The sequence below is a fragment of the Mauremys reevesii genome, linkage group 5 (genome assembly GCF_016161935.1).
Source record: "Mauremys reevesii isolate NIE-2019 linkage group 5, ASM1616193v1, whole genome shotgun sequence".
In the NCBI taxonomy this organism is placed as follows: Eukaryota; Metazoa; Chordata; order Testudines; family Geoemydidae; genus Mauremys; species Mauremys reevesii.
The window spans coordinates 19,488,933-19,507,737 of record NC_052627.1 but is presented as its reverse complement, the minus strand read 5'-3'; the positions used below and the strand labels follow the sequence as shown (position 1 = coordinate 19,507,737).

Sequence of the window (18,805 nt, the reverse complement as noted above, 5' to 3'; positions counted from 1 at the left end):
AGCATGCAAAGGAGAACTGATCACTTATTTCCTTCTCAAGTCTACCTAACATTAATGTCCTTTCTTTTGCAAAACTCTGCTAGCTAAGTATATCTGCTGTAGACACTTATCTGTCTCTAGATAGTGTTGTCAACTTTCTGATCGCACAAAACCAAACACACTTGACCCACCTCTTCCTTGAGGCCCCGCCCCTGCCCCACCCCTTCTCCGAGGTGCCACCTCCACTTGCGCCACCCTCCCCCATCTCTCACTGTCCCCGCCCTTACTCACTTTCACTGGCTGGGGTAGGGGTTGGGGTGCAGAAGGGGTTGTGGGCTCCAGCTTGGGGTGCGGGTTCTGGGTTGGAGCCAGAAATGAGGACTCCAGGCAGGGGTTTGGGGTATGGGAGGGGATGAGGGCTCCGTCTGGGGGTGTGGGCTCTGGGATGGGGGCCTTGGGGTGCAGGAGGGGGCTCTGGGCTGCAGCCAAGGGGTTTGGAATGCAGTAGCTGGCTTGGCTCTGGCTGGGGGTGCAGGCTCTGTGGTTGGGCATGGGATGAGGGGTTTGGGGTAGGCTATGTGGCTCAGGGCTGAGGCAGGGTTTTGAGGTGCAGCGAGGGTACGGTCTCTAGGAGGGAGTTTGGGTGCAGGTGGGGGCTCAAAATGGGGCAGGGTGTTGGGCTGTGGGAGGGAGCTAGGGTGCGGGATGGGGTTCAGGGTATGGGCTCCAGCCGGGCAGCGCTTACCTCAGGTGGCTCCCGGTAGGCAGCACAGTGGGGCTAAGGCAGGCTCTCTGCCTGCCCTGGCTCTGTGCGGCTCCTTGAAGCGGCCGGCATCTCCAGTTTCTAGATGCTATATAGATGTTAATCAATAGGGTGACCAAATGTTTTGCATTTACTTTTTAGCTTCGGGGCTTTGTTTTCCATATCGTTAGCTGAAACTGATGTTGCCACTGATTTAGAACCTATTGTCTTCCTTTGATGCGTGGGGCATGGGTCACTTGCTGGAGGATTCTCTGTACCTTGAAGTCTTTAAACCCGGATTTGAGGACTTCAGTAGCTCAGACATAGGTTAGGGGTTTATTACAGGAGTGGGTGGGTGAGATTCTGTGGCCTGTGTTGTGCAGGAGGTCAGACTAGATGATCATAATGGTCCCTTCTGACCTTAAAGTCTATGACTCTATTGCTCTTGCATCATATCTTCAACTCTCAAAGGAAGCACATGTGATGAAAGCTGCCCTGATATTGCTGCCCAACATTGCTCCTAGAACAAAAAAATGTTCTAAGTGTGAAGCGGAAGCATCTGAAAGGAAGTCCGTGCAGGCAAGAATGGCCCTAGTCAAAGAAATGGAGGTAGCAAAAGCATGCAAGGGCAACTGAAGTGGCTTCACAAATTTTCTTCTCAAATAGGACTTTGTTTTCCTGTCAGCCACATCCTTTTAGTGGGAGTTACATCTCTTGTTATCACTATGTCTTTAACCATGGATGAGAGAGCTGTGACTACTTCCAGAAGTAGGTCAGATGTAGATGTGTATATTAGTGCTTTTTTGTTAAGCTTTCCAAGTGGTGTGTCTGCTGGATTTTTCCACTCAGTTCTTATCAGGTCAAGAAGTATTATAAAGGGGGATATAAAGTTCTTATTTAGATTCTGAGAGCTATTTTAGCAAGTGATCTCATGGCACTTCGTCCAAAATATCTGCCTTGAGGGAAATCATCTTGGGGACTATCTAATCTTTATACTACTCTTTCAGGAACAGTTTCAAAAATGCCCCTCAAAAACTTATTCTGGGGACTGACTTCCTATGGCTCTGTTTGAGAGTCTTTGATAGCAGCCCTTCCTCCCAGGAAGAGTCTTCTAAAAACACCAGACACTAGTGGTTTTTAAAAATTCCATTCAAATGGAGTATGAATCATGGTGTTAGAGATCAGAAATACCCATTGATTCATGTAATCCATTCTCATACTGGTGTAGTTTTGTTCCCTAGAGTTAATGATTCTCATACTGCAGTTCACAGAGCTATTTCTTATTGTCCATGGATTCTTTCTGGTGATCCACAAATAAAAACATTGGTTGAATATGCTATTAAATATGGCTTTTTAGTGCTGTCTCCATTCTAGTCTCAATTTAAATGTCTTAAATGAAGGAGTTCCTTGACTTTTGAAGTTTTGTAGTCTAGTAGTGGATTTATATATATATAATATATAAACTTTCCTCGCTAGATTATAAATGTAGCTAGTTTTGGACACACACATGTTAAGTTACATTGAAAAAAAATAAAGAGCTACCTTTGTGGTGAGTAGCATTTGGTGTAAGATTGTAGTTAATTATTATTTACCCAATTATGAAGTTTTAGATTTTGTTGGACAGCAACTTCAGTTAGATCATATATCTTAATGTGTTGTTTTACATAAACTTGAATAGGTATAACTGGAAGTCGTCTATTTGAATAGTTGCCAGACAGGGATAGCTCAATGGTTTGAGCATTGGCCTGCTAAACCTAAGGTTGTGAGTTCAATTCTTGAGGGGGCTATTTAGGGATCTGGGAGGCGTGCATATACACACAAAACACCTGTCAGGGACAGTACTTGGTCCTGTTAGTGCAGGCAGGGAACTGGACTCGGTCTCTTCCAGTTCTATGAGATAGGTATATCTCCATGTATTATTAATTGCTGAAATTTTCAATAGAGAATCAGTTTTTATTATAAAAGATGCAGACTGTATGGCACTAGTTAGGAGTGCAGGGCTCAGAGGGAACTATGATCTAGGACACTAATGTTCTGCAGGAAAAACCCTAGGAACAGAAAAACATGGGATTGAAGTTGAGGCTTAAGTTTGCAGTGATGCCGATATTTAAATTGGTTAAAAAGTCAGACCCTAGGAACAGGTGCAGTTGCACCTGATAGTGTGTGAATGGGCTGTTAAGAACAGTGTGTAGATTCTGAAACTTTTGACCCCTTTCACATAGCAGGCCTTTGAGTGCAACCCTGCTTATAAATTAAAAACACTTTTTAATATATTTAACACCATTATAAATGCTGGAGGCAAAGCGGGATTTGGGGTGGAAGCTGACAGCTCATGACCCCCCACATAATAACCTCACGACCCCCTGAGGGGTCCCGACACCCAGTTTGAGAACCCCTGTGCTAGCAGCTACACCTTCAGTTTTTCTTCCATTTAAGAAGTGTGTGAGAAGTATTTTGTAAGTAAGGTCTTAATTAAGTGGGTATGCAGGTGTTTCTCTTACCTGGTTTTCTTTCAGTTCTGGTTTTAGATCTGGTTTAATATAGGCAGGACTGGTAGCACCTCCTATTTTGCCCAACACTTTCCATTTTAAGATCCTGTTTTCAGTAGCTTATAACTTTGCCACACTTTAGCCATGTAGGTTGAAATTCTCCATGTATGTGCCTCAGGCTTTTTTTAACTTCTGACAAAATGGTTCAGCAGTTTCCAAGCAGGAGGCTAGGAAAAAATACATTGTTTTGTTCATATTAAAAAAGGGCATGTCCCTGCCATGTTTCTAGTCCCTACTCCACAGCATAGGAACACCAGAGCTATTCATAAAAGAAGATTAATAGAAATTTTTTGTTAGTAATGTGCCTTTTGCTGTCACTGTGAAAATCTGCCCAAATATAGCTAAGAAACCTTTGTGTTCATGCTCAATTGAAATTTAGAGTTTAGCTGGTAAATTTTCCCCAAAATTCCATCTCTACTAGGTATACTCAATCCCAAGGTCGAGCAAGACTCTTTCTGCAATTATATCTCTGGGCTGTTGCAGGCCAAGCTGAGTCAGGCACATGAACTGAGAGCAGGGATACTCCATTCCTGTGCTCTCAGGGTACATCTACACAGGGATAAAAGCCCCGCAACCTGGCTGCAGCTGGTCCGGGTCAACTGGCTTGGTTTTGCAGGGCTTGGGCTGTAGGGCTAAAAATAGCTGTGTAGATGTTTGGGCTTGGACTGGAGCTTCAGCTCTAGGATCCTCCATCCTTGCAGGGCCCCAGAGCTCGGGATTCTGCCTGAACTCAAATATTAGCGTAGCAATTTTTCAGCCCTGAAGCCTGAGCCAGCTGACCTGGACTAGATGTGGGTTTTTTATCCCCATGTAGACATACCCTGAGTGAGAGCCTGGAATGGAGTGCAAGATTCCTGATTCTCACCATTCCTCTGCTCTCATCAAATACTTGTGCAACCCAATAGCCAAGTGTGTGCTTTATCCCCATAAAGGATAATAACTAGAGCTGTCAAGCGATTAAAAAAATTAATCGTGTGATTAATCGCACTGTTAATAATAGAATACCATTTATTTAAATATTTTTGGATATTTTCTACATTTTCAAATATACTGGTTTGTTACAACACAGAATACAAAATTGACAGTGCTCACTTTACATTTATTTTTATTACAAATATTTGCACTGTAAAAAAAATAGTATTTTTCAATTCACCTAATACAAGTACTTTAGTACAATCTCTTTATCATGAAAGTTGAATTTACAAATGTAGAATTATGTTTCAAAAATAACTGTATTCAGAAATAAAACAATATAAAACTTTCGAACCTAAAAGTCTACTGAATCTACTTCTTGTTCAGTCACTCAGACAAACAAGTTTACAATTTGCAGGAGATAATGGTGCCCGCTTCTTGTTTACAGTGTCACCTGAAAGTGAGAACAGACGTCCATATGGCAGTGTTGTAGCCAGCGTTGCAAGATATTTACGTGCCAGATGTGCTAAAGATTCATATCCCTTCATGCTTCAACCACCATTCCACAGGAGGTGCATCCATGCTGATGACGCATTCTGCTTGATAATGATCCAAAGCAGAGCGGACTGACGCATGTTAATTTTCATCATATGAGTCAGATGCCACCAGGAGAAGATTGTTTTTCTTTTTTGGTGGTTCGGGTTCTGTAGTTTCCACATTAGAGTGTTGCTCTTTTAGGACTTCTGAAAGCATGCTCCACACCTTGCCCCTCTCAGATTTTGGATGGCACTTGAGATTCTTAAAACTTGGGTCGAGTTCTGTAACTATTTTTAGAAATCTCACGTTGGTATCTTCTTTGTGTTTTGTCAAATTTGCTGTGAAAGTGTTCTTAAAACCAACATGTGCTGGGTCATCATCCGAGATTGCTATAACATGAAATGGATGTAAAACAGAACAGGAGACATACAATCCTCCTCCAAAGAGGTCAGTCACAAATTTAATAAACGTGTTATTTTTTTTAATGAGCATCATCGGCATGAAAGCATGTCCTCTGGAATGGAGGCTGAAGCATGAAAGGGCATACAAATGTTTAGCATATCTGACACACAAATACCTTGCAACGCTGGCTACAAAAGTGCCATGCGAATGCCCTGTTCTCACTTTCAGGTGACATAAATAAGAAGCAGGCAGTAGTATCTCCCATAAATGTAAACAAACTTGTTTGTCATAGCGATTGGCTGAACAGGAAGTATGACTGAGTGGACTTGTAGGCTCTAAAGTTTTACATTGGTTTGTGCAGTTGTGACAAAAATATCTACATTTTTAAGTTAACTTTCACGATAGAGATTGCACTACAGTACTTGCATGAGGTGAATTGAAAAATACTGTTTCTTTATCATTTTTACAGTGCAGACATTTGTAATAAAAATAATATAAAGTGAGCGCTGTACATTTTATATTCTGTGTTGTAATAGAAATCAATATATTTGAAAATGCAAAAAAAATCCACAAATATTTAATAAAGTTCAACTGGTATTCTATTGTTTAACAGTGTGATTAATTGAAATTAATTGACAGCAATAATAGGTTATTAGGGCTGTCAGTTACTTTATAAGCGCAAGCGGCAGAGATCTGTGAGGGGAACACAAACAACTCTTCCTTCTCATTCTTTGTAGTCATAGGCTTCGGGCCTACCACTGATGCTAACATCCAAGCTCAGCTTAAAACCATAGTTCACTCTAATGTGGGCCTATATTCCTACAGTATGCATCACAGATTGACTGACGGAGATGTTGAACAGAATCATGAAAGTTGGGCAAGGAAAAACTAGTCTTCCTGATCTAGCTGTGTAGGTGTTTATATGGCTTCCATCACTGTTGTATCAGCAGGGGCGGCTCTAGAGCCCAGCGGGGCAAGCACCCGCCTGGGGCGGCCCTTTCCCAGGGGGGCGGCAGGCTGGGCTGGTGGACCTGCCGCAGTGATGCCTGCGGGAGGTCCACCGGAGCCTCGGGACGACCGGACCTGCCGCAGGCATGACTGCGGACGGTTCCCTGGTCCCGCGGCTCGGCTGGACCTCCCGCCGGCATGACGGCGGCAGCTCAACCGGAGCCGCCGGACGAGCTAACAGTCCGCAGCTGCGGGAGGTCCAGCTGAGCCGCGCGACCAGCGAACCGTCCGCAGTCATGCCCGCGGCAGGTCCGCTGCTCCCGCGGCTCGGGGGCGCTTCCCGGGCATGATTGCTTGGGGCGGCCAAATTTGTAGAGCCGCCCCTGTGTATCAGTATGCCACAAAACACTACTGAATATATTTGCAGAACACCCCTATGAAGTAGGTAACTTTTTATTATTTCCATTTTATGGATAAGAGTACTGAGGTCCAGAGAGCTTTGAGTTACCCAGGGCCACACAGGAATTCGGCTAGTGATGGAATTGGAACCCAGATCTTATGAATCCATTGCGTATTGCCTTAAACATAAATCCAACTACAGAGGTATAGTACATGATTTTTGTCAGCATATCCATATTCTGATGGCTGTTTATATTTCTTCACTCCAGTATCTAATCTTAATCAAGACTTCTGATTAGCAAATTTTTTTGTTTTTATTTTTTTTAATCAGCAAGTGAAGTATATAAGAAGATGCAAGTCTTCCTTTTTTGCATAGCATACTGTTTGGGTAGGTTTAACAAGGCAGTCGAGATGGCTTTTCTGTTGGTGTATGCTTAAGAAGGATGTGAAAGGCACTACTATCCAGTAAGTCAATCTGCAAAAGGCCCAAGGTTGCATCCAAATCTGTCTCCCTTATAGCACTATTTTGCTCTGCTGTTATCCATTAGGCTTGACAGCCTGGACTGATTTATTACTCTGTTTAGAGTTCCTAGTGTTTTCTGACTTCATTTAAAGCAAAGAATATTTGATGGTTTTATTGAAATGAAATAAATTAGTTTTTCTGTTCAACTGTGAACATTTGGGCCTTTAAAATTTCCTTTTTCAGTTTGAGACAGAATACTCTATTTTGGTGTCTTTTGAGTTTTCACATTACTGTACTAATGACAGTAACATAATTAAGTCATATTCAAGAGTTTGGGAATAGCTTTGGGGCTCTGATTAGCACTGACTCCATTTCAGTTTGAACAATACTATGTATTAATCACTCTGATTTTAAGGCTTAATAAACTCAATGAACGTATGGACTTTTCACTTCTGTGGTTTTGTCATATAACGTCTTTTCACGTTCAACGGGCCAATGAGACTCTCCAGCATGGACTGACAACTGCTGACTTGTAGATTTGAAAGAAAAGGCAGACTTTTTAAATTTTGACTCCTTGTTTTTGTAAATGTTTTTTATATTATCCATAGTTCTCCATGTCTACTGAATTATTTCATATTTCATATAGTTCTCCATATCCACTGAAGGAAGGAAAAGAAGTAATTGGCTTAATCAAGGGAAATTTAGGTTAGATATTAGGAAAAACATTCTTATAAGGATGATTAAGCACTGGAATAGGCTTCCATGGGAAGTTATGAAATCCTTATCACTGGAGATTTTTACCAACAGGTTAGATAAACTACTGTCAGGGATGGTCTGGGTATGCTTGGTCCTGCCTCAGCGCAACGGGTTGGACTAGATGACCTCTCCAGGTCCCTTCCCACCCTACATTTTTAGAATTCTGTGATTGTACAAAATTGTTTGCTGGCATCAGTCTTGGTCCATGCCTGATTTTTGGTCTCTTGCAGCTTGGTGGGATATTGTGTAGGCCTGGCTTGATATGTAATAGCACTGTACCATGTTTCCAAGTGTCTGACTAGACTGTAGATTAAGTATGTAAAAAATATTAAGGTCCAGTTTATCAGAAGAATATAGCTGCTTTTTCTTTTTCTGGACTCTGAAATCTTTTATCATTATCTTTTAAGAAGTTAAACACTAATAATACATTCCATTAGAATTATTTTCATATAATAATGAATAAATTCACATTAGTAATGCGGTGTGGATATTTATTTTCTAGAATAAAATCTCAAAGTAAAATGGACACTTGGCATACGGTATACTTGTAGGAGTAAAGTACACCTCTACCCTGATATAACGCCACCCGATATAACACGAATTCGGATATAACATGGTAAAGCAGCCCTCGGGAGGGGTGGGGTGTCTGCACGCTCTGGCGGGTCAAATCAGGTTCGATATAACTCGGTTTCACCTATAACGCTGTAAGATTTTTTGGCTCCCAAGGACAGCGTTATATCGAGGTAGAGGTGTATTGGATTTTTCAGTAGCATTTTAAAGTTGTGACATCTTAATTCTAAAAGAGCTTGTATTTTACAAACAGCAGTACTGAAATGCTATCAACTTGAAGCCTGAAACATAAGATTCAGTTTTCCCCATCTTGGAACACATCATGCCAATTGTTATAGTACATTAAATTATATTGGCCTTTAAAAAAATCTAGCTACAGTATTTATGATTGTTGGGAAGGTGCATTTTTTAACTTGCTTTATTTATTTTTTTAAATGTGAAAAATATTTTTGTCATTGTATGAATTTTACTCAAGTAGTTTATTTTTCTTTCTAAACAGGATAGAAAGAGATTTCCAGAATTCAGCAAAGATGAATATGGTCAAGAGAATCATGGGCCGGCCACGGCAGGAGGAGTGTAGCCCTCAGGATAATGCTCTAGGGTTGATGCATCTGCGCCGGCTCTTCACAGAACTTTGTCATCCTCCTCGGCACATGACCCAGAAAGAACAGGAAGAAAAACTTTACATGATGCTGCCAGTGTTTAACAGGGTAAGCCAGGTGATCTGATGAGAGACTTTTCTGGTGCTGGCTAAGATCTTGTCTACAGGGGGAGAAAGCCTGGAGTAGCTAATGTGCACTAGCTACTCTGCACTAACTCACTGCATAGACAAATTCACACCCTATCTCAATCCACACTAATTTCCTTGTGTAGATAAGTCCCAGGAGTATTTATAATCTAAATTTGGTGGAGATTGTTTTCCTTTAGAATTGAAGGGATTGGGAATATTCAGTGGAAACACGACAGAAATGATAAATTTTTTTAGTTGCCAACATTTTCCTTTTTTGATGTTTAAAGTGATGTTATGTTACGAAATCTCTAAGGGTGCATAGCAGCCTGAGGTTTTGTTCCCTTTTATTAACTCTTGATTCTAAAGTAGGGATCTAAACTAGCTTCGAGATTGTCTCCGAACTATTTTGAAAATCTTGCTTTCACATGAAAGTTTGAGTCTGTACGTTCAAAAGCCCAGGTTATATTCAGACTCAGAAATGATTCACTTGATGCTGACACTTCTTTCAGTTCCCAGTCCCAGTTGTGATGCCACATTGCACTGGAAAAACCCAAGTCCCCAGCCCAGAGAGGTTTTCTTTATAACACTGGGAAGTCTTTTGTGTCTCAGTTATTGTGCTACTTTAATATGAGTAGTTCTTTTGAGGACTGTTTCAGGTACTTTGGAAGGCACCATGTATTTCTGTAGAATAGTATTATCCACTAGAGAGAGATCTAGGAATGCAATTGTTTGAGGTTTTTGCAGGTATGTGCTTGTATATACTATTAGGGAGACTGGAAGCATCAGTAAATTGAAGATCAAACATTTTAATAAGCAAACCTGAAAAGAAAAGTTATTTATCAAACTCAAAAAACCCCTAAAATTTGCTTGTTAAAGGTTATTTTTTCATTTTTACAGTGTGACGTATTAAACTAGTTACATGCTGTTTAGAATGACCAGCCAATGTCAAAATATTTTGTTAATGTCGTTTTCTAGGCAGTTCACACATTTGCACCACAGTTTGCCACCATACAAGATACTCTTTTTTCAGGAACAAAGGATTTGTAATATTGAATTAACCTATTAAGTAGCGTGATCAAGTAGATAGGTCTCCTGAGTCCCAATCTAGTTCCCTGGGTTCTGTTCCGAGCTCTACCACTGAACATGCTGCATGACCTTGGCCGAGTTCCCTCTTTGCCTCCATTTCCCAGCCCACCTTTTATTGTGTTTATTTAGGTTATAAGCCCTTTTGGGGCATGAACTGCGTGTGTAGAATGCTCGACATAATGGAGCTTTGATCTTGGTTGGAGCTTGTAGGTGCTACTGTAATACTAACAAATCTGTGATCCATCAGTAGTTGATATTTTAAAAAGTAAATATCTTATACACCTGATGAATCACTTAATTGTAAACATACGAGGAAGACTGGCACTAGAAAAGGTTCAGAAAAGGGCAAATAAAATGATTATGATTAGGGGTTTGGAGAGGGTCCCATATGAGGAAAGATTAAAGAGGCTAGGACTCTTCAGCTTGAAAAAGAGGAGACTAAGGGGGGATATGATAGTTATATAAAATCATGAGTGATGTGGAGAAAGTGGATAAGGAAAAGTTATTTACTTATTCCCATAATACAAGAACTCTAGGGGTCACCAAATGAAATTAATGGGCAGCAGGTTTAAAACAAATAAAAAGAAGTCCTTCTTCACGCAGCGCACAGTCAACTTGTGGAACTCCTTACCTGAGGAGGTTGTGAAGGCTAGGACTATAACAGTGTTTAAAAGAGAACTGGATAAATTCATGGTGGCTAAGTCCATCAATGGCTATTAGCCAGGATGGGTAAGGAATGGTGTCCCTAGCCTCTGTTTGTCAGAGGATGGAGATGGATGGCAGGAGAGAGATCATTTGATCATTACCTGTTAGGTTCACTCCCTCTGGGGCACCTGGCATTGGCCACTGTCGGTAGACAGATACTGGGCTAGATGGACCTTTGGTCTGACCCGGTACGGCCATTCTTATGTTCTTAAGAAAGTTCCATCCTGATCCTATAATAACTAGATTTTATTACTATGATTGTACCCTGTTTTATCTAGAAATTCTATTGATGATGAAATTAACTGTTAATTTCTTTTAAAACCAACTGCAGTAATTGTGTGTAGACACAGACAGCAAACTGTCTTTAGTGTCTCTGCCCAGGACCTTGCAAACTTGAAGGAGAAAATTAACAAGATCCATCATTAGCTCCTTCTGCTTCTTGTCTCTGTTTCCTCATCTCTCCCTGTAATCAGGTCTCCTTTACACTAGTCACTGACTCCAATCTCTTTGAAAGAAACGTGCTCTTAAAATCCATTTCACTTTGGTTGCTGCCCTGTCCTGTCCTGTCCCTAGAATCTCTCTCACTAATATCTCAAATGGTTCTCCTTGGCTAACTGTCTGGTTTTTGACTCCAACCTCATCCTCCTTGGCCTTTCTTAGATAGCATTGATCACTTCCTTCTCCTGGACATCTCTTTTCCTTTGTTTTCATGGGCCTCTCCTCTCATGGTTCTCCATTAATTTTTCTGATTGCTCTTTCAGCCTCATCTTTGATAAGGCTCCTCTCCTTTCCTCTCTGTATAAATCTCAGAGTTCTGCCTGTGTTCCCCTTGCTTTTTCCTTTGATCTTGTCTGCATCCACGTTTTGTTACTTCTGTGCTGAAGACTCATTAATTTTCTTCTGTCTCATAAACTTATTGGTCTCATGTATCCGAGTTTTCAGCTTGTCATATTGTAGGGCGTACTGCTGTGTACATTCAATCCAGCCATAACTGATCTCTAGAGCCCTGCAAATCCATAGATATCTGTGGATCATTTTTGCAGATCATGAATTGGATGCAGATACAAATTTAGTATCTGTGCAGGGCTCTACTGAGCTCCCTATTTTTTTCTTAACCCCTTCTTTTTTTCTTTTGACATCATGATCCATTCTTTCTCTCAGATATTTTTAATCTGTCCTCTTTGGAATCCTCTCTCCCAGTAGAAATCTAGGCTATTGCCAAATGTTGTCACACTTTGTTTACAACCTCTCTAAAATCTGAATCTCCTCTGTCTTTTAATGTTTGATCTCCATAATTATTATTTTCTGTTAACTTTAATTTCATATTTCCACACACCATTCTTCATGATGATCATGTTTTGATTTCTAGCTGTATGTTCCGTGGAAACTTTTTTTTTCTCTTCACCCCAAACTCTTTAAATTATTAAAAATAGAACTTTCTGATAATGAGGTGGGAGTTGGGGGTGTGCACATTGTGTTAATGAGATCAAGGAATACTGGTTTAGAGAGAGGCCAGCAGCTGTGCCTGAAGTGGAGAGGGTTCTGAGACTTCCACCATGATGCTGAAGCTGGAGCCAATTTTGGGGGTTCCATATTTGTATCCATGTGACCAGAATTTAATATTGCACTTCAGTTGCTGGAAAGGAAGAGCCTGGCCATTTAAAAAATTTTTTTTGGGTAACTGCATAGTCTCACTCTTGGGCTATACGCTGACCAGTGCAGCAAAATGGTAGAACCTTCTGTAAGCAGTGCCTGATCGAGTCCTTGCTTCACCCTTCCAAACCTCCTCTCACCATTCAAGCACTCTCTGAAGGCCGGGCCATAAAAGGAGGCACAGCAGAGGTTGCTGCCTCAGTTCGGACGTGAACCATCTTCAGATTGTGTGTATTGTAGCAGTTCTTGATAAGTGCCTTTTTCTTGTAGCTAGTTAGTCTTTAGTAGTTAGTATTACTGTTAAGTTTTAGTTCAGTATCAGCCCAGTTCAGTGGCTGATTCAAATATCAAGAAACACAGATTCAAGATATGTTCATCAGGCTCCATGGTCTTTTTTGCATCAGGTGCTCGCGCTTGATGTTTAAAATGTTTAGGAGAGGGCCCTTGTGCTGAATAGGGGGAAGGGTAGCAACCTTTATGGATGCAGTAGCATCAAATCCCTCCTTGGCAGCTGTACTGGATTTCCTTATCTGTAAGGGGTTAAGCAGTTCAAATAACCTAGTTGGCACCTGACCAGAAGGACCAATGAGGGAAGAAGAGGCTTTCAAACGGGGGGGGGGGGGGAGGGGAGGATTTGTTTTTTTGTTCTCTGTATTGTTCCCTCTCCGGATGGAGGGAGAAGCCAAGCAGGTACAACATCTCCTGAAAATATACCTGGAATAATCCATCTAAAACCACAGAAACTGTGAGTAGGGCAAGGAAATGAGTTAGGTTATCTTTTGTGAATTTGGTTTGGTTTGTGAATTTTCCTATGCTATAGAGGTAGTTTCATTCCTGTTTTTGTAACTGTGAAGCTGAGCCCAGAGGGGAATCGTCTGTGTTTTAAATCTTTTTTTACCCTGTAAAGTTACCTTCCATCCTGATTTTGCAGGTGCGATTCTTTTACTTTTTTCTCTTAAATAAAGTTCTTCATTTAAGAACCTGATTGATTTCAGTGTTATGAAGACAAAGGGTCTGGTCTCTGCTCACATTGCAAAGGCAACTGGTTGGTATATTATTCTCAAGCCTCCCCAGGAAAGGGGGTGAACGGGTTTAGGGGGTATATTTGGTGGGGGGGGGATAGGGATTCCAAGTGACCTTTCCCTGAATTGTATAAATCACTTGGTGGTGGCAGAAATACCGTCCAAGGACAAGGAAAGGAATTTGTGCTTTGGGGAAGTTTTAACCCAAGCTGGTAGAATATAAGCTTAGGGGGTCTTTCATATGGGTCCCCACATCTGTACCCTAAAGTTCAGAGTTGGGTTGGGAGGGGGGAACCCTGACAGCCTCCTTCATATTGTACCATCTGTGGCACCTTTTGCCCCACCTTCCAGAAGAAAGAGGCAGAATAGACTTGAAGCCCTCTTACTTCAGGAATCTTTAATTGCAAAACCTTTTGAATTGGAGCTTTTGAAAGTTTCTGAGACGAAAAATCAGAGGTCCAAATGAGCATCGGGCAATGCCAAATCTAGAAAGCCAAGTATGTTGAAAACATAAGCTTCTGCACTGTGCTCCAGTTCCAAAATGACCAAGCATACAGTAGCTTAACCTTTGGACTGAGCTACAAGAAAGGTACAGCCTTTGACTGATGCAGTTATGGAGAAGGGGCAAAATATGACAGATGTTTCTTCAGATCTGGGACTCTCAGTTCCGAGGAAAAAGAAGGCTACTTATTGGGGTGCGAGGAAGATTACCTGTTCAGGGGATTCATTGGATCCTTTGGATCAAGAATTAAGTACAGAGCTGAAGTCTTCTTGGACTTCAAGGTAACGTGTTATTAGAACGTGCCCATGCAGTGGTTTCAAGGAAGCTGTCAGAACACTATATCTCCATTGTTCCTAGTTATTTTATTATTATTACAGCACAAGTACACTTGGATCCGCATCATTCCTCAGATCCTTTCAGTTCCTCATCGAAATTGGGGAAATGATATTTGGACATAAAAATCTTTTCAGTTTTCCCCACCAGACAAGAGACAGAAGGGGTACTTCACCACATAGATCTACAGGTAATTTACATCCACGGTGTAAAACTCCTACTGGGGCTTTGGCTACACTTGCACTTCAAAGCGCTGCTGTGGCAGCACTTTGAAGCGCTAAGTGTAGTCAAAGTGCCAGCGCTGGGGGAGAGCTCTCCCAGCGCTGTCCATACTCCACCTCCCTGTGGGGAATAACGTACAGCGCTGGGAGCCGCGCTCCCAGCGCTGGCACTTTGACCACACTGGCACTTTGCAGCGCCGCAATTTGCAGCGCTGGAGAGGGTGTGTTTTCACACCCTGCTGCAGCGCTGCAAATTTGCAAGTGTAGCCAAGGCCTGGGTTGCTGAGGAAGACAGTATCTCCTTTGTCTCTGCTGCACATCCCTGCTTCAGTTGTTTCTGCAATAATCCCTTTGTCAGATCTGGGATCAGATCTGTATTCTGAAGGAAGAGCCAGATTAGATGACATATCCTGAACCACAACCCTTATCTGTACCTTCTGAGAAACACTTTTCACATACGGCCTTTCCGAAATTTCCTACTCATGATGACTATGATACAGTGCTGGACTGGGGTAATTGGCAGATGCCACCCTGGGTGCCATGCCATTTTGGCCAACTCTGAGGTTTCACTACCAGCCCCCATTAAAATCTACACCTTCAGTTCTGTATCAAGGCAGAGGCACATCTGAGTTGCTCGGATCCTAGACCTTTGTATCCGACAGCAAGGGATTGGTCACCTATCATTGTCCACGATATACACTCTGAAGAGGAAAAGGAAAGAGATTTACCATTAGCAGCATGAACAGTAATTAGAAGGTGACTCCCCTACAGAGGAAAATGTGGGCATTGGATCAGCTTCATCCATCTTAGACGACACTATTCAATTTCATGAGCTTGTCAGCAGAATGGTAACAAAATTAAATCTACCATCTGTCGCCTTAGAAGAAGCACCTCATCTAGTCTTTTGATATTCTTAGTACTGTTTCTACCAACAAAGTATTCAGTGTTGGAAGGTCTGTGGCAGCCAGTGAAATGAGTATGTAATAACCCACCATTTCAAAAAAAGCAGACAAATTTATATCAAATTCCTTATAAGGGTTTCCTGTGTTTACCCACCTCCTAATTTCTTCATTGTTTGTACTGCGGATGCCTCTGCAAGATCTGGGTTATTTACACTCCACTCCTAATGACAGAGAAGGGGAAAAAATTGATTCCTTGAGAAGGAAGCTGGGATTTTGTTCTGTTTTTACTTCCTTGAGTATGAGGATTGCTAACTGTCAAGTGGTCATGGCTAGGTACCAATTTCATCTTGGGGATAAAAGTTCATTTTTTATAAAAAGAATTTTCCTGAAGAGCATTGGAAGTTAGTTAATGTCCTTATTAAAGAGGGACAAAATGGGGTTAAACATGCTCTTAGACGAGCATCCTTCAGTGTCTCGGATGCTGCTTCAAGATTAGTAGTATCTTCTATAACTCCTTGAAGATGCATGTGGTTATGTTCTTTTTCTCTTCCCTTTGAAGTGAAATCAGAAACTGATTTGAGACTGATTTCATTTGAGAGAGAGAGAGTGTCAGAATTTTCCATTCTGAAATAAAGTTTTAGAGAAAATGACAGATGAGATCCATAGCAAGATCTTTGGGACTTTGACAGCCTTTTAGAAGGAAAACTCCTACTTCTGCATTTAGGTACCAAAGCCATACTATCTGCCATTTTCATCATTTATCTTACTACACTCAAAGAAGATATCAGTATCAATAATGGTGATCGCAGCAGCATCCTTCACAGCAACCTCAATATAGAAAATAATCAGCCAAATCTAAAATGAGACCCAAGAACAATTCTGCCACTTGTTCCTTACTTACTGTTAGACCTCTTGTTTGACATCGAGAGTGAGAGCCGCAAACTAACACAGGACACTTCTCTACCCTTTGGAAGAAGTCTGTCCACTGTCACAGCAAATGGCAGAAGATCTTTATGGACAGATGGGTGTTGGATATAATAAAAGAGGGTTACACCATACAGTTTCAGACCCTTCTTCTGTAACAATCCTGCTCTCTCCCCTTTTCAGAGAGTCTTCTCATGAGAGGGTTTTAAGAGCAGCCATTCATTCTCTATTACTTTACAGAGCAATAGAAGAAGTTTTAGAAAGTCTTAGTAATCAGGTCTTCTATTACCATTATTTCCTTGTTACAAAGAAGAATGGAGGTTTCTGACACATCCTTGATCTGTGAAAATTAAACAAGTACATTTGAATGTTCCAGTTCAGGATGTTGACCCTTGTGGTGATTATCGCCTATCTAGACCCTCACTCACCTATCTAGATTCATTGGCCATTCTAGATCTCAAGGATGCTTATTTGTATACAACCCAACTCACAGAAAATACTTTTAGATTTTCCTTGGGTCAAGAACATTTCCAGTACAGACCCCTCCTCTGGTCTTTCTACTGCACTCAGAGTTTTTACAAAATGTCTTTCTGTTATAGCAGCTTTCTTGAGAAGATGAGGGTTTTTTGTTTTCCCATAGGTAGATGACCAGCTTGTGAAAGCTCAAGAAGAACTGAACAGAGTCATTCTTTATAGGACTTCATATAAGCTGTTTGTGGTTGTTTTTTTTAATGTGACTAACTGTAAAGTTAGTTTTGTTTCTACTCAGATTTTGTCTAGGTGGATCAGACAGTGTATAGAAGAGTTATAGAAATGTTTCACGGAACACGTGCTACTAGAGCAGCTGCTACTTCTACAGCATGTTTTAGACATGTTCCTCAAATTGGGATTTGTAAAGTGGCCATCTGGAAGACACAGTTGTTAGGTCTGATGCCCAGTTTGGCAGGGCAGTTCTCCAGTCTTCATTTAATTAGGACACTGTGTCCCACCATCTGTTTTTCTTATACTGCTGACCTAACTATTGCAGAGTACCTATGAAGAAGTAGTACCTGTAGCTGGAGTTCTTTGAGGCAAACGCCGTGTGTTCACACTCCCCTCTTTTCTTTCCCTCGCCTGTGGACTCCTAGTTAATCTAGGCTCTGCATTAGCGGTATAAGGAACTGAGGTGGCAGTTGCTGCTGCTGCTTCTCCTTTTTATAGTCTCTCTTTCAGAACGTACTTGAACATTGAGGGGAGGCATAAGAGGGGTGTATGAGTGCTCTAACAGACACTGCTTACAGAAGATTCCACTGTTCTGCTACACCGGTAAGTGCCTGTCCCAAGAGTGTACCTATGAAGAGTCCATCTCAAAGAACTCCAGTGCCAGATAAATAACCTTTGTTTTGAGCATCTGAATAAAACTTCATTTTCAAAAGTACTGAACACCAAGTGCACCCCTTGTATTCAAGGGGAAAATCAGAGCATCGTTATTTAGATGCCTAAATATAGATTTAATGGCTTGATTTTTGGATGTGTAATGTACCTGTAGTTCTCATTAGTGTCAGTGGGAGGTGCTTAGCAACTTTGAGTAATGAGGCCATAAGTGTCTAACTCTAGGCATCAAAACTGGAAAACTTTGGCATTTCTAGTTTTCTTTTTGCAGAGCTTACAAACTGCTGCAAGTGAGGAGGATGTCCTCCCTCAAACCTCCCTGCTGCTGCAAAGAGAGGAGGTCTACCCCTTCTTTGCTAGCTTCCATTTTTCTTGAGTCCTCCTTTCTCGTGAATAACCTTTGTGCCTGTCTCTTCCCAAAGTGCTGCATCATGAAGCTAGAAGAAGAGAAACAGAAAAGAGCAAAAGTTAAAAAACTGTATCAGAGTGAAAGTTCTGAGCTGTGTTAAAGATAGTGGAGCAGGCTTAGGAAGACACACTACATTGGCTTCACTCATATTTAGAAAGCTAACTTTGCAACCAAAAGGGGTAAAAAGTTAACTTAAAAAAAAATTGAAGTTCAGATTCTGCGAAAGTTGACAAAGTAGGTCTGCTTATTCACTGGGACAGATGGATTTGTCACACCCTGATCTAACACAATGAGTTGAATTCAAAAACTTCTGTTCAATTGTGTGCTAAATTCCTAATGGTAAAAGAGATTTGGTTGCAAGTGGAAAAACTGCAACAAATATTACCACATTACAAACTCTGTTTTCTCTTGTCTTTAGGTGTTTGGAAATGCTCCTCCATGTACAATGACAGAAAAATTCTCTGACCTCCTGCAGTTTACTACACAAGTGTCACGATTGATGGTGACTGAAATTCGACGGAGAGCATCAAATAAGTCCACAGGTAGTGCTTGGGGTGATAGAGTAGGTCTTGTGAGGTGTGTGTTATGCATTCCAGAGAAGTCAGTAATGTGCCAATGAGTTCTCTTCTGTGAGAGCTGTATGGATGCTTATAAAATGAGTATTGGGAGGGTACTGCATGTATTTATACT

At 41.3% G+C, this 18,805-nt stretch overlaps 1 protein-coding gene across 10 annotated transcripts in view; it reads left to right on the top strand.

Annotated features, from left to right (window-relative positions):
* Positions 1-18,805, top strand: part of WDFY3 (WD repeat and FYVE domain containing 3) — a 319,930-nt gene that overhangs the window by 84,590 nt on the left and 216,535 nt on the right. For 9 of the 10 annotated variants that reach the window (XM_039539787.1, XM_039539793.1, XM_039539788.1 and 6 more), the window contains exons 3-4: positions 8,757-8,967; positions 18,534-18,657. In XM_039539787.1, coding sequence (XP_039395721.1) covers positions 8,788-8,967; positions 18,534-18,657 — 304 coding nt within the window. In that variant the 5' untranslated portion in view covers positions 8,757-8,787. Of the gene's footprint in view, positions 1-8,756; positions 8,968-18,533; positions 18,658-18,805 lie in introns of those variants that run through there. The other variant, XM_039539792.1, reaches the window with a different exon arrangement.